Source organism: Hyperoodon ampullatus (genome assembly GCF_949752795.1).
Source record: "Hyperoodon ampullatus genome assembly, chromosome: 1".
Classification (NCBI taxonomy): domain Eukaryota; kingdom Metazoa; phylum Chordata; class Mammalia; order Artiodactyla; family Ziphiidae; genus Hyperoodon; species Hyperoodon ampullatus.
In genome coordinates this window covers 123,960,904-123,975,761 of record NC_136914.1, presented here as the reverse complement: position 1 = coordinate 123,975,761, position 14,858 = coordinate 123,960,904, and the positions used below count along the sequence as shown (strand labels likewise).

The 14,858-nt window shown below is 46.8% G+C and overlaps 1 protein-coding gene across 1 annotated transcript in view; it reads right to left on the bottom strand.

Moving 5' to 3' along the window:
• Positions 1–14,655, bottom strand: part of FMN2 (formin 2) — a gene marked incomplete at both ends in the record, with an annotated part of 267,482 nt that extends 252,827 nt beyond the window's left edge. The window contains 3 exons of the mRNA XM_079711279.1: positions 13,750–13,916; positions 14,296–14,341; positions 14,539–14,655. Coding sequence (XP_079567405.1) covers positions 13,750–13,916; positions 14,296–14,341; positions 14,539–14,655 — 330 coding nt within the window. The remainder of the gene's footprint in view (positions 1–13,749; positions 13,917–14,295; positions 14,342–14,538) is intronic.
• Between the last annotated feature and the right edge of the window lie 203 nt (positions 14,656–14,858).

Below are 14,858 nucleotides of genomic sequence, written 5' to 3'. Positions count from 1 at the left end.
CTGTGGTCCAGCCACAATGACCACTCGGAACTCAAGTCTTCTGTCACCACGAAACACTGTGCCATTGCATCTGCCCACCTGGCAGTCACTTAGACAGTGAGCAACACAGCACAGGGAGAGGAGCTGCATTTTTCATGAAAAAAAGTCACTAACTATTATGTGACTGGCTGGTGACCACACATGGTTAGAGATGGATAGAAAAGTCACACTGACACAATACATTTACATTTTACGTTTTACCTAAGTATAGACTAGGAGTCAGCAAACTGCAGCTGCTGCCCGTGTTTGAAAATGAAGTCTTGCTAGGAAATAACAGTCACGCTTATTTACTGCACATTGTCCATGGCGGCTCTCACAGGACGACAGCAGGGCTGGGTACTGTGACAGAGGCTGTGAAACAGTTACTAAAGCCTAAGATATCTTCCCTCTGGCCAACTTTAACAAACTGTGCCAACCCCTCATCTAGACAATAAAGTAATACAAAGGAAATAAATCATCTTTCCGATTTCCAAAGGCTAGTAAAACTCTGGAGGAAAAGCCCTCTAAGCTCCTGGTTGGCTGGTGTCCTCTGTGTCCAAGGGCCCTTCAAGTTCTGCACTCCTCCTGGCTCTTGAGATGGGAGAAGGAGGCCACCAAAATGCGAGTCACACCCACACAACTCATTACTATTCAGTGCACATCCAGGAGAAATACAAGAAAATCATGAAAGAAAAGTTGGGCTGAGTCACCCATTTTAATAAAAGTCCATCTTATAAACTCAAAATGAATTCTGCATCACTCAGTTTGCCAAAAGAGTGATAAAAAGCGCCACTTGTGAAAGCAAAACAGGCATCCAGAATAGCATGCCCCTTAAATGAGGAGAAACAAACCACACAGAAAAAAGTATGTCATTAACTTAAAAAGTGTGACTGCCACAAATGAGGGGTTTTTTAAATATTATTTTTTAAGACACTTTTAAATATTTTAAATTTTTTATTAATTTTTCATCTGCATTACATCTTAATTGCTGCACACGGGCTTTCTCTAGTTGCAGTGAGCGGGGGCTACTCTTCGTTGCGGTGCGTGGCCGTTTCATCGCCGTGGCTTCTCTTGTTGCGGAGCACAGGCTTCAGTAGTTGCAGCACACGGGCCCTAGAGCACACAGGCTTCAGTAGTTGTGGTGCACGGTTCAGTAGTTATGGCTTGCAGGCTCTAGAGCTTAGACGGCGTATGGGCGTAGTTGCTCTGCGGCATGTGGGAATCTTCCCGGACCAGGGCTCGAACCTGTGTCCCCTGCATTGGCAGGCGGATTCTTAACCACTGCGCCACCAGGGAAGTCCCACAAATGAGTTTTTGAAAGTTGATTTTTCTGAACGTCAATGACTTTCATGGCTGGGGATTATCCTAAAATCCATAAAAGCCCTGGCAGCATTTCCTCTATGCTCAGAACACTGTGGTGAGGTAATAACCATACCATTGCTACTTTTGCAACAATACTCTGGAACTGAGCATAATGGGGGGAGGAGGTGGTAGGGGAATCAGCTCTTTTGCCTTCTAAAATAAAATACACAGAAAGCAGCACATGTTAGAAATTTATTAAACCACATACCAGGTCAAAAAACTAAAATAATCTCAAAATATATGTACTTCAATTCATATGCATAAAAGCTTGGATACTGATTACTACATACAATCATAAAATGATGGAGTCCAGAGAAAAAATCCTTCTCCTTCACACTGAACCGTATGACTACAATCCTAGGGGATGTAACCTGACCCACAATACAATCAAGTCTGTGCTAAAGAAAGGTTACTAGGGCTTCCCTGGTGGCGCAGTGGTTGGGAGTCCGCCTGCCGATGCAGGGGACGTGGGTTCGTGCCCCGGTCCGGGAGCATCCCGCATGCCGCAGAGTGGCTGGGCCCGTAAGCCATGGTCGCTGAGCCTGCACATCCGGAGCCTGTGCCCCGTGATGGGAGAGGCCACAGCAGTGAGGGGCCCGCATACTACAAAAAAAAAAAAAAAAAGTTACTAATACAACTATTTAAAAACCATGCAAGTGTTCAGCCAGCAAAGAAAGAAACCAACTTGGAACTTCTTGACACAATCCACTTATATTATTTAGAAAATCAGCTTTTTTTAACTAAAAATAAAATTGGATGAAAAAATCCCCCTTGAAGAAAACTAAGAATAGTAAGCAGATTTCTTCCTGTTTATATTTATTGACTGTTCCCTTCAATAATTTTATCCTACAAGAATTATCCAGCCAAGAAAATTAAGTGTATTCCACGTGGTAGAGTCCCTGAGAGAAAAGAACAATGTTGGGTATAAACCAGCCTCTAGCCCTTGGGTCCCGCTGTCTCAGGAATTCTGAGTAAAGCAGACATCCTTGTAGACAGTGGTACTTTCATTCATTCAGGCCACATTGTCTACAAAGTATGCTGGACACACACACAACAGAGTGAGTGAAAGTGACCATGAGAGGATTTCAGCCTGAAATGGAACTGGAGGAGGGGATGGAGACTCTCACACACGCACCCCCAGGAAACAAACTGAGGAACCAAGAGACTGATCTCCCCTTAGTGCCTGGTTTACAGAAGACGGAAACCTGTCTCCTGACCAGTGAACACCAGCCAGGAGTCCCGCCCCATCTTCAAGCCAATGAACTCACTGCCTGGACTCTGGCTGGAAGCCCCATCTTTTCACTCCTTGCCCATAAACAGAGCTGCCCTGAACCCTCAACCGACTTCCTGAACTGCAAGTCCTCTGCTATTTCCCCAATAAACTCAATTTCTGGTCATTTGAGCTTGCCTCAGCTTACCTCCTTTATTTAGGTTGACACTATAAGTAAGTGATATGCCAATATTTGCATGTGACACTTTCCCAGGGAAGCATGTGGTCAGTATGAAGTGGCCATGAACACAGCACTAAGTGGGTGTGATGGCCTCACCTTCACAAACTGGCAGGTATCTGACCCACAACTTTTCCTACTCTCTCCAGAAAGATGTGGGGAGGGAGGGTTGTGGGAAGAAGGTGGGAATTACACCAGTAAAATAAAGAGTAGCAAGTAGATTAAGAAATAAGAATGGGGCTTCCCTGGTGGCGCAGTGGTTGAGAGTCCGCCTGCAGGTGCAGGGGACGCGGGTTCATGCCCTGGTCTGGGAAGATCCCACATGCCCCGGAGCAGCTGGGCCCGTGAGCCATGGCCGCTGGGCCTGTGCGTCCGGAACCTGTGCTCCGCAACGGGAGAGGCCACAACAGTGAGAGGCCCGTGTACCACAAAAAAAAAAAAAAAAAAAAAAAAGAAAGAAAGAAGAATGACAATAAGCCTGGAAGCAGAGATCCAATAGAGAGTTGGTTCCCAAGCCAAGCAATTCCTGAGCAAATCCACACTCCATCCATCCTCCACCTTCTTTCCATCCAAGTTCATGTGATTATGAAATATAGGTAACTCCTGATCATTCAAAACAATCCACTTAATAGATTTTGCAGGTCTTCCCTTCCTCAGTCACCGTGGCTTTCCCTCCAGCCTTGTGAAATCAAAGCATATTTACTGAACAGCTCTGCTGAGTTCTGTGATAGAAACTTGAAATAAAATAAAAATAGTAAACACTAATATTTACTGGGCACTTATTACATGCAAGGTGCTATGGTAAATGTTTTATCAGTTAATCTCATTTAATCTTCAAGATTGTCCCCAGAGGCAGGTACTATTATTATACACGAAAATTTTTAGCCTATGACCTTGGTACCTGTCCCAACCTCTTCAGTAAGTGGAGGAGATGGACCAGAATCCACAGTCTGGGACTAAGGTCTGCTCTGACCACTCTGGGGACGCCAGATCCCTGCGTTCATTGTACACCTGTGTTTCTACAGTAAGCACGGGGATGCAGCACTGCACCATCACGAAGACACCTCCACGGAAGATTTAATGTGCATTGGGGCATGCAGAGTGTGTAGCCTATTATGACACAGGTAAGGTCCTTTGAGACAGAAAATACAGACTTTGGTGGTGAAGGAAGGTGTCTGAGGAGTGACATCTAACTCTGAAGAGCATCCTCTGACAGAGAGTGAACTGAACTAGGAAGTAGCAGTTCAGGAGCAGAAACAGGAGCTCTCATCCAGCTCCAAGAACAGTCGGGAAAACTGAGAAGCACTTCGGGAGGTGAAGGACAGTGTTTGGAGAAACAGAAAGGGAGGTGGGTCATGAGCTGGAGAAGCAGGCAGGTCATGGAGGTCCAAGGAATCTGGGCTTCATTCTGACAGAAAACCCACTAAAAAGGCTTTACGTAGGAATATGATGCAGTCAAATGTCATCACATGGTTTCTCAACAGCTGGCCTTGGTGCTGGACACTCTCTGTTGGGGAAAGGGTCCTGTAAAGTGCTGGGCAGCATCCCTGCCTCCACCATTAGATGCCAGCCACACCCCTCCCCCACTGTGGCGACCAAATATTCTCAGACATTGCCAATCCCACGCTGGAAGGACCGTGGCCCAGAACTGAGAACCTCAGGCTGGAGCGAAGAGCCAGGACTGAAGAACCAAGACAGTAACTGACAAGATGGATGTGAAAGCCAAGCAAGTGACAGCTGAGCTGAAAGGTGACTTTCCTGATTCCTCTCACACAACGTGGCCGCACAACCTAGGCCTCCAGAATCATCTAGAGAATGTTCCAGGCCCACCCTGTGCAAACTCCTCTCCACCTCTGAAGCCCCTTTCACCTGGCAGTGTCATCATCAACCCCCTCAGTGGGGACCCTGGCCTGTCTCCTTGGCCCCTCCCAACCTCAAGGCCCCGCCTACCTCTTGATGCCCCGCCTTCATCCCATGGACCCACCTACCTCTCATGGCCCCGCCTTCCTCTCCCTGTCCCACAACCCCACACCTGCTTCTCAGAACTTCCTCCACCATCCTTGGAGGCATCAAGTCTCAGCCAACACCTGAGCCCCTCAGGTCTAATCACTCCACAGACTGGACTTCAGAATCAGGAGACCAGCTCCGCCCCTCAGGTCTTAAAGGATATCCTCCAGCCAAGCCTCCCACGATTCCATCCCCTCTAGTCTCTCTACATCTGCTCTTCACTGTCCTTAAGAATTTTATCCCAATGTACTTCTCTCCACTGTATCTTGACTTCCGAGGTTTATTCACTTACCTTTTTAGCACATAACTCATGGCCTATGCTAGTAACCCCAGTTCCTCTGTCCTCCAGAATTGTCACCACAATGTCCCAAGGAGTTGTGAATTCTAGATGTCCAAACAAAAATGACCTTCTTGCCTGAAACCTGTTCTCGCTTTCACATTCTGAGAATCACCCTCCACCCACAGGTGTGAATCAGAAACCAAGGAAAGCATCCAATCAAACGTCGAGTCCTGACAACAGTAAATCCTGAATACTCCCCACATCTGTCTCTTTCCTTCCTCATTGCCCCTGTTTCAGTTTAGGCACTTTTACCCACCACCCAGACATTAATTTTAAATTTCTTCAATCCATTCTCCATTCTGCCACCAGAATAATTTTTCTTTTATAAATGCCAATCTGTTTATGGTTTAACTATGCAAAATTATTTAAAAGCATCACCAGGATGACATAAATGTCCTTGTTTACACGTCTGGCCTCCTTTCCACCCTTCAGTCTCCCAGTTTACAATCCAGAACCACCTGTACTCCACGGTCACTTGCATCTCCATGGCGAGCACACACACTCCTCCTTTTATAGCCGGTCTCCGCAGTCAACTCCTCGTGGACCCTCAGGCCCTTCCCCAAGTACTACCTCCCGAACTACAAGGGGACTCAGTCAACCCTCCCCTTTTGCTCCCCCTACTGTGCATGTCTCCACTGGGACCCCAAATACGCTAACACTGAACACATCCAACACTCACTGTACACCCCATACTGTGCAAAATGTTTTACTTGTGTTCATGCTTTCTTCTTACGCAGAAACTACTATATCACTCCTCATTTTACAGAAGTGACAAAACTTTGAGAAATGAAGCCATTTCCTTAGTTTGCACAGTAAAGTGGAAAATCCAGGGCTCAAATCCAGGACAGTCTGACTAGAGCCCATTTCAACCACTAAACTCCAATAATTTGTTTTCGCGTCTTATTTAAGTCGATGTAAGTCAGTTGAGAATAGAGGCTTTCTTTTAATGTGTGTGTCCCTTGTAACTAGGGGTGGGCGGGTCAAGAGAAAGGGGAGGAGGTGAAAGAAAAGAAATGTAAATCATAACTGCATATCAAGACCCTGATCTAAATTAAGAGGATCTATGTATAAAATAAATAAGATACATGGATATAACATACCACACAGGGAATATTGCCTATATTTTATAATAACTATAAATGGAATATAACCTTAAAAAATTGTGAATCTGGGCTTCCCAGGTGGCACAGTGGTTGAGTGTCCGCCTGCCGATGCAGGGGACAGGGGTTCGTTCCCCGGTCCGGGGTGATCCCACATGCCACAGAGCAGCTGGGCCCGTGAGCCGTGGCCGCTGAGCCTGCGCGTCCGGAGCCTGTGCTCCGCAACGGGAGAGGCCACAGCAGTGAGAGGCCCACGTACAGCAAAAAAAAAAAAAAAAAAAAAAAAAAAAAATTGTGAATCACTATGTTGTTACACCTGAAATTTATATAATTCTATACATCAACTATACCTCAATAAAAAAATAAATAAATTAGAAGAGGAAATCCGCAGTTATCGTAGATTATTCGGGGCTGCTTTAACAAAATACCACACCTTGGGTGCCTTAGAACAACAGACTTTCCTTTTACACAGTTCTGGAGACTAGAAGTCCAAGATCAAGGTGCCAGCATGTTCAGGCCACGGCATCTTCCTGCGTCACATCTGGTGCCTTCTCCCTGAGTCCTCACACGGTGGAAGGGGTGATGGGGTCTCATTCATAAGATGCTAACCCATCACTGGGGCTCCACCTAATGACCTCAGCACCTCCCAAAGGCCCCACCTCCTAACAACATCCCATTAAGTATCCCTGGATGTGAACCTGGGGCACACACACATTCAGACCACAGCAGTAGTCTTAAGGAGAACTGAAAGTGTCATAGCGGCCTCCCCAGCCCAAACCCCAAGCGCGATGGGCCCTTCCCTCCTCCTTCCCTGGCGCCGGCCGAGTGGTTGGCGCAGGGTCCACTCCACCGCACCTCTCCATGCTCGGGCAGGGCCTAGCCTATCAGCCTGGCCCCGCGCCTGCGCCCACCCACTGCGCAAGCAGGCAGGAGGGAGTTCCGCTCCGGGGACAGCAGCTCCCGGGCCACCTCATTGGTCACGAACTGACTGGTGAAGCCAGTGGCGGGCTGAGACCTAGGTGCCAGCGCCTCAGACAGCAATCCAAGTAACGGGCAACAACCCCTTCCACGTGGCCACCGTGGTCTCCCCGCTTGTCTGCCTAGTTCCACCAAGAGCTGGAGGACGACGTTGCTGGGACAGCCGGTACTTCTTCAGCCCCGGGCGCTGGCTGGAATCGCACCTTCCTACTCCGGGTAACAGCGGGCCCGCTCAGCCATTGGCTGCCCCACAGTGGGCCCCTCCCTCTTCTGTATAAAAGGAGCCCCAATCGGACGGAGGGTAGATGGCTTTCTGATGGCGCTGATCTGCCAATTTCTCGTTGGGCTAACTTTGAGATTAAAGTCGTTATTCCTTGATCCAGCAACTTGTCTCCCAAGTATTGGTCTGTCATTCGCAGTGAAGAAGGAGCTTGGGCTCGGTAACAAAAGAATGTCACTGAACAGTAAGAATAAAGGAAAAACTCCAAGATACTGAGAATAGAGAAGAAAAAAGCAAAGAAAGTTACATGTGTCTTCTCCCCATAGGAAAGAAAAGAAAGGGAAGGAAAGAAATACAAAAGGAAAAGAGAAGAAAAAGAAAGAACAGAGAAGAAGAAAAAAGACAATAAAAAATTTTGTTGCACTGGATGGAGGCTCCCTGTATAAGAAAGGGATAAAACAAATGAAAACTAAATATGGGATACTTCTGAGCAAGTGACTGTTCACTGCAATAACAGAATCCGTTTGAACTTGACCCCAGGAACATCCTGGTTTGAGTGTTCTAGGTACTGTGATATTGGGATATTGAGAAGGAAATGAAATCAGAGCACAGAACTGCCTCTGCTGGGCAACATTTACAGTATGCGTATCTTCTTCAACTTTTAGAATAAACTTACAGAGAAAACAGTAACCATAAAAATATGCCCTAAGGATGAAAGTGCACCTGCTGGAAGCTGGCACAGTCCCGGCGTGGACCAGCTGGAGGGGTCAGCAGAGGAGCTAACAACAGGCGGGGTGGCCGGAGACGGGACCCGGCATTGGCGGAACGACGACACATCAGAAAGCTTACTGTTTCACGTTCAAAGCCAATGACCACAGGGAACTAGGACAGCAACGGGAACCATGCTGGGAGGAATGGGGACACCCAGAAAGTGACAGTAATGTGGATAACTGCATCAGCAAGCCTAAAACACCAGAAATCAACACCAGCTAAACGAGGGCGGGGGCGCCACACGGGGAGGGACCGAAAGTGGGCAGCAGGCAGGGGGCAGGGCCGCTGCTGGTCTCCCAGCCCTTCTGCTCTCCTCACCAGGGGAAGGTGGTGCTTTAGACGTTTCTAAGTCCTTAAAATTTAAAAAAAGGGGAAAAAAAACCTGTGTGAGTAAAACTGAGAAAGGATTACAGCTTCAATCTACTCTTGTTACCCTGCTTATAATGGATTATGCAGTGATCACCTAGGTAACGGAACAGATATAAAACATTGCTACTAAATGAATTTCAGAAAATGAAATCTTCCATTTTACTACTGACTTCTATGCTGACATTAGAGAGAAGTCTGCGGGGAAAATAAATATTTCAGCTAAAATAATTTTAAAAGCTGGGCTAAAAATTAAGTATAATTTTAATACCACATTTCAAATAAAGCAACTTCTGAGAGTTAATACTGTATGTAATGTTTCAAAAGTAAAAATACAGCTTTATATACACACATGTTCTCTCAGAGTTAAAAGACGTGTCATAGCTTTTATTGCTTCTCAGGAAAATATTCGTGTGGGTTTGACTAAACAGCATCTAAGTATTCTTGCTCTGAAAAAAATGAATTTAAATACAAATGATCATTTCTGTTTGTCACTGAAGTCTCCATTCTGGCTACTGGTGACAGTGAGGAGAGTGCATTTCATTCGGTTTCTGGAAGTGGCTGCTCTTGGTGTTGATTTATGACATCTTTCAACAGGTTCAAGATCATGTTTCTCTCATTCCTTTCTGGCCTGGATTTTCACGTCCCCCTTCTCTGTAATTCTAGCCTCAAGAATATACTCCTCCAAACCTATGTCCATATACACACACCAAAGGCTTCCAGCCATGCGGAAAACATGGGGATCACTACATATTTACCAAAATCAGCAGATCTGCCAAACCCAAAACAGCCCATCCAAAAATATTCTACTAGAAAGACGTTTAAGATCTGTTTTAAATGATTAGGTAGATAAAACCATATAATCCTGCCAAAATTCTTGGGTCACGTATACTTGCTTTATTTTTTGTTATGTAAAGAGATTATGTGATATCTAACATAGTTATGACTGGAGAAATCCTAGAAGAGCTTTCTAATGGATAATCAACAATTATGTAAGATAATTATGGTTTGCTGAAAACAGCTGCTGATGAATATGACCCAGAAAAAGAGTCTCAATTTAAATAAAGGCATTCTAAGGAGAAGGAGTCTTAAGGGACCATATCCTGAATGTACTCTGGCAAAATGACCTCCGTCCACACCTAACGGGCAATGAGCCAGGGTCCGTGGTGGACAGCAGGCTGAGATGCCTTGTCCACAGGTAGCAGGGCAGTGGCCCAAAACTTCAAATACGTGGTGTGTCACAATAGCGAATGCTTTGCTATTTCTAAGGATTTAGAAGCCATGCTAAATATTTCAAGAGAGAGTTTCCCTCACACCTGACAGATGAGTAAAACAGGTTCCAAAAGAAAGAAAGTCTCCTCAGACCACAAAGAACACAATCCACAACTCAACAACACATGCTACCATGCTGCAGGCAGGAGGATTATTCCTATATTTTCCCTTGCTATCTTCAGAATTGCTCTAGATTAGAATTTTATTTGAGATATAAAACACAAAGAAACAAACAAAGCAAAAGGCAAAGGTGAGGATAATGGCAATGCTACTGGGCTATTAAAGGAGCTCAATCTTTCCTTCTGATTTGAGAAAATGTGACTATGAAAAGGGCTGTCAGCCCTTCTGTGGCTGAAAAAAGGTTAAGTGTCACGGCCTTAATTAAGTCAATGACGTTCCACTCAGCAGAAAGCAAAACCGATTGTTCATCAGGTGATATGCTAGGTTATTAGTTTTCTAAATAAACAATTTTATTCAAGAAAAGTACATAAGGAACACCGGTTCTGTCCTTACAATACTTTCCTCCTAAAACTGGCCTATCTTCTCAGCCTCGGTAAACAGTGCCAACACCCACCAGACACTTAAGACCAGCACCAAGAACTCATCTTTGATTCCCTTTTCCATCGCCCCCTCGTCTAAGCCCCGGAGGTCCCATCAGCTCCACCGGCAGGGCAGGACCCCTCCCACGCCCACTGCCCCCTCTGTCTCCTCCACTGGCTCTCGCTCAGCTCCTGCGGCAGCCCCCCTGCTGTTCCAGCTCCTGCTTCAGCCCCTGGAACAGCACCCAAGGCCAGGTCCCATGAGCCACACGCAACACGGAACAAACACGCTCTCTCCCTGCACAAGACCCTCTAAAAGCTCCCACTTAAAAGAACGCATTATCCTTCCATGGCTTTCAAGACCCTGAACGTCCTGGCTCTGTAGTCCTTTCTGTCCTCAGGCCGTGTCTGCGCTCTCCCGGGGCACTTGCACTTGCCTCTGGGCTCCTGGGGGGACCTTCCCTCTGACCTCCCCCCCAGGGCTCCTGACATTACATGCGGGGCTTCCTCCTACACTCTCCCCACCCCTGCTTCACTGACCATATTCCACCAGTTCACTTCTTTCATGGCACTTATCAGAATCTGATGTAAGTCCGTTACCTCCACTACATGTTTGTGTTTTCTCTGTCTCGCCCCACTGTGAAGAGGATGTAAATCAGGAGAAAAGGAATCTTAGTTCTCTTGCTCACTAATACATCTCTGGAGCCTAGAACACTGCCTGGCATAGAGAATGCAGTCAGTAAACATTTGTGAATGAATGAATGTTATCACTCAAAACTATTTGTCTTTCAGTATTCTTGAAGTTTTAACCAAGTTAAAATGTGAGAGAAAATGTGAACTCCTTTCACATTTTCTATAGCATCTCTAAAGCAAAATATTAGGCCCTAAAAATGTATAAAATAACATGGAACTGAATCAAGAGGGTTGACTGAAGTAGGCCAATGCATAAACTGCATGAAAAAGATCTCCAGATCAAACTCCGGTGCTCTAATTCCATGTGGATGGAGATAAAGGGGCGTGCTCTCAGGGAAGGGAGCAAAATTAGGGGTGGGAAGAGGACCTGTCATGAGCTTATTCCTGTTGTGTCTCAAAGGGCAACTGTCCTCAAGAGAACTGTTGGTGAGAAATCCTCCTAGCAGCAACTTTCTGGAAACCAGCAGAGAGGCTAATTATCAGAAAGTTCTCTCCCTACAGAAAGCGCATTCCTCCCCCTTCCCCCACTAATGCCTCAGTTTGCATAACTCCCTGTACTGTTAGCTCTTCTGAGCTTTGAAGAAAATCCTCAATTATGCATACAATAAATGCACATTTCTGCTGTTGAACTGCCATTTAAGTATCTGGAAGAATATTTCCTATTTGTTTTGTGTTAGGTTTGGCATGGAAGTAAAAAGGTAGCCCAAAGCCAATGAACAAAGTGAGAAAACACAACCACACAAATTTGCAAAAGAAATTCCCCACTCTGAGAGAATTATTTCATACCATATTAAGGGACTGCATTTATTTTGCTTGTCACTCTCTATGCCATAGCCGGCTGCCCCCCAAAATGACAAGGCCGGGAGGGGTTACTAGTCTCTCTAACACAAAAATGGAGGAAGTAGGAGGTAAAATACAGCCAGTTCAGTAATTTTTAAAAAAAGGAGGAATAGGGTTATTCTACTATTTTCAGTTTACTCCAATTCCACATTTATTGACTGATAAGACTTCATTTCTGAGCTCTAAGGGAAGAAAATGCAGTCAACTTGGGAATAGTTTTAATCCAAAAGCAAGTGTTAGGCACAGCTAGTGTTTGCCTCTGTCTGTCCCATAATGATTCTAATTCCTAGTTGCAAACTGATGTATCTCCTAGAACACAGCTCAATAAAGCTCTTAGCTCACAACTGTCCCCAGGTTCTGTACCTGTAATAACACACCTTTCAAAAAGGAAAAGGGAGGGAAAATTTAATTATCCAATTTTTCTCATAGAAGAAAAAGATCTACCGAGCAGTGGTTAGCTGCAATGTCATGAATGGATAGATGGACAGACAGACAGATAGACGAATGATGGATGGATAGATAGATGATAGACAGACAGATAGATAGAAAGATAGGTCAGTTGATCTTAAGAAGGAAGCTTCACAAGTCACAGTACATCCCAGGGAATCTTCTTTCACATGAGAAGTATCAAGAAGATCTCACAATATCTTATGTGGTTTATTTTCCTAATACTGAAGGGAGACCACAGTTGTGATGGGTAAAGAACAGGAAGAAGAAAAACAGGCGCATATGGATGTTTTGTTATTTACTATCACTTCTTGATCTCAGCCAGGGCTCATTTCCATCATCTTCAAACACCTCTCTCAGTCGCGCACACACAGAGGAGAAGGAGTGCGGTCAGAAGCAGGGCACAGATGTAACCAACCTACAAGGATGAGACCTGTACCCTGCCTCATATACTCCAAGCTCCACACAGGAAGCCAAGAAGACTCCACTTTCCTCACGAAAAAGTCTGCTCGTTACAACACCCAGGGTCGCACACGTACCACATACATGAGAAAGATGAGCAATACTCTGGTTTGGAAGCAACAACCCAGCTGTGCTGTTATTTGTTATGAATTATCAAACAGCTTGGGAATGACTGTTCTGAAGTATTAACCCTCTTGGTGAGCGGGAGCTGGGGAGCAAGCAGACGGTGCTACTTCGTGTCAACAGTTAGTACCTGGATGAGCCATGAATGCACAGGAATAGTGCTCCAGGGCCCGCAGAAACCTGCTGCCTTCTGGGAACAAAGCTCCAGCGCTCAGAGCTGCTTCTGAAGGTATGTACATGACCAGCTAAGTCAGAAATACCGACTCAGAGCCACTTTAAAACCATCACTGGTTAAAGCAGGCTAGAAAACTGCCAAGAGTGGCCATCTGTTAAGAAAAGGAGGTTTGGCAAGTATACTTAAGAATACCCTAGTCAGGGGGCTTCCCTGGTGGCGCAGTGGTTGAGAGTCCGCCTGCCGATGCAGGGGAAGCGGGTTCGTGCCCCGGTCTGGGAAGATCCCACATGCCGCGGAGCGGCTGGGCCCGTGAGCCATGGCCGCTGAGCCTGCGCGTCCGGAGCCTGTGCTCCGCAATGGGAGAGGCCACAACAGTGAGAGGCCCGCGTACCACAAAAAAAAAAAAAAAAAGAATACCCTAGTCAGAAAGGAAACAGATGTGCTAAGCTGTTGAGTGGCAGGGGCAGGATGGCCTGCATCCCATGCGGGTCTTTAAATTACAGGGCGATGGGTAGACACACATCAGAGCTGCTGTTTCCATTGCAATCTGCCTCACAGCCATTGAGTTCTGTGAATTTTCCTACTTACATCAAACGGAGCTGAGCTGGACTGGGCATTCTGACCACACGGCTCCCTGAAGCAGTCACTGAAAGGAAGAAGGAGTCCCATGGCAATGATCCGCGAGCAGAACTTCTCTGCTTCGTCTGGAGGCCCGTTCTCCTGCTGGCTGAACAGCTTCTCCAGCAGAGTTCGCCCTGCAGGGGAGACACGGTCGTTAGGCAGGTGCACTGGAGGGTCCCCTGGCTCAGACTCCCGGAGGAGAGGCCGACAAACACAGCTGAGGTAGCACTGTTGTCAAGGCTTTGCCATGCACAGGGAAGACTCTGCAGGTGGGCCTGGGTACCACACGGGAAAGGGCAGCTCTGGGTCCCTCTCCCACCCCCAGAATACCTCCCGCCTCCAAAGAGAATGGGACACGTGATGGGACCTACATCCTCTTCCATCTGAAGAAGACCCAGCCTTCCGGGTTTCACTGGAAATCCTCCTTCCACTCTTTGTCAGCCGGCCGGTGGCTCTCTGAGGAGGCAGCCAGTAGTCACCATTTGGGCTACGAAATGTCAGTGGCTGCCTCACAGTCTGAGGGGTGGCCGTCGGGGGGCAGGGAGGCAGGCACCAGCCACTGGAAGGGGACAGGGCTGGCCCGCAGAAAATGCCTCCCTGACGAGGAGAGTGACAGAAACTCAACATCTTCTCATATAAGCCTCAGAAACATCACTCTAGGGTAGGTCTACACTTGAGGTTTCTATTACTTCCTGAAGAGAGACAAGAGAAGAGAGGCACATGGAGAGGAGAGCGTTGGCTGCGGCTCAGGCCCACCTGGTCCCGTGGCTCTGAGTCCCGGCCGCGGGGAGAGCAGAGCGATGAGGGGGGAACCCGGCGTCTGCTCTCACTGGTCACCCAGAGCCGAGAGCCGCAGGCCAGCCCCTCATCCATTTGACTCTCAACTCACTATCCTTCGGAGAGCGATTTCTCTGGCTTCCACACTAATCATCTACGGTGGAGGAAATAGGAAGTCTCCAGGGTCACTCAGTTGCCGCTGCTCTGGCCCTCCCTCTATCAGCAGGTTCAGTCTTCAAATTTAAAGTCCCTTATCCAGAAAAGCTCCCAGTGACCCCCTCCTGCACTCTCCCAGCTCC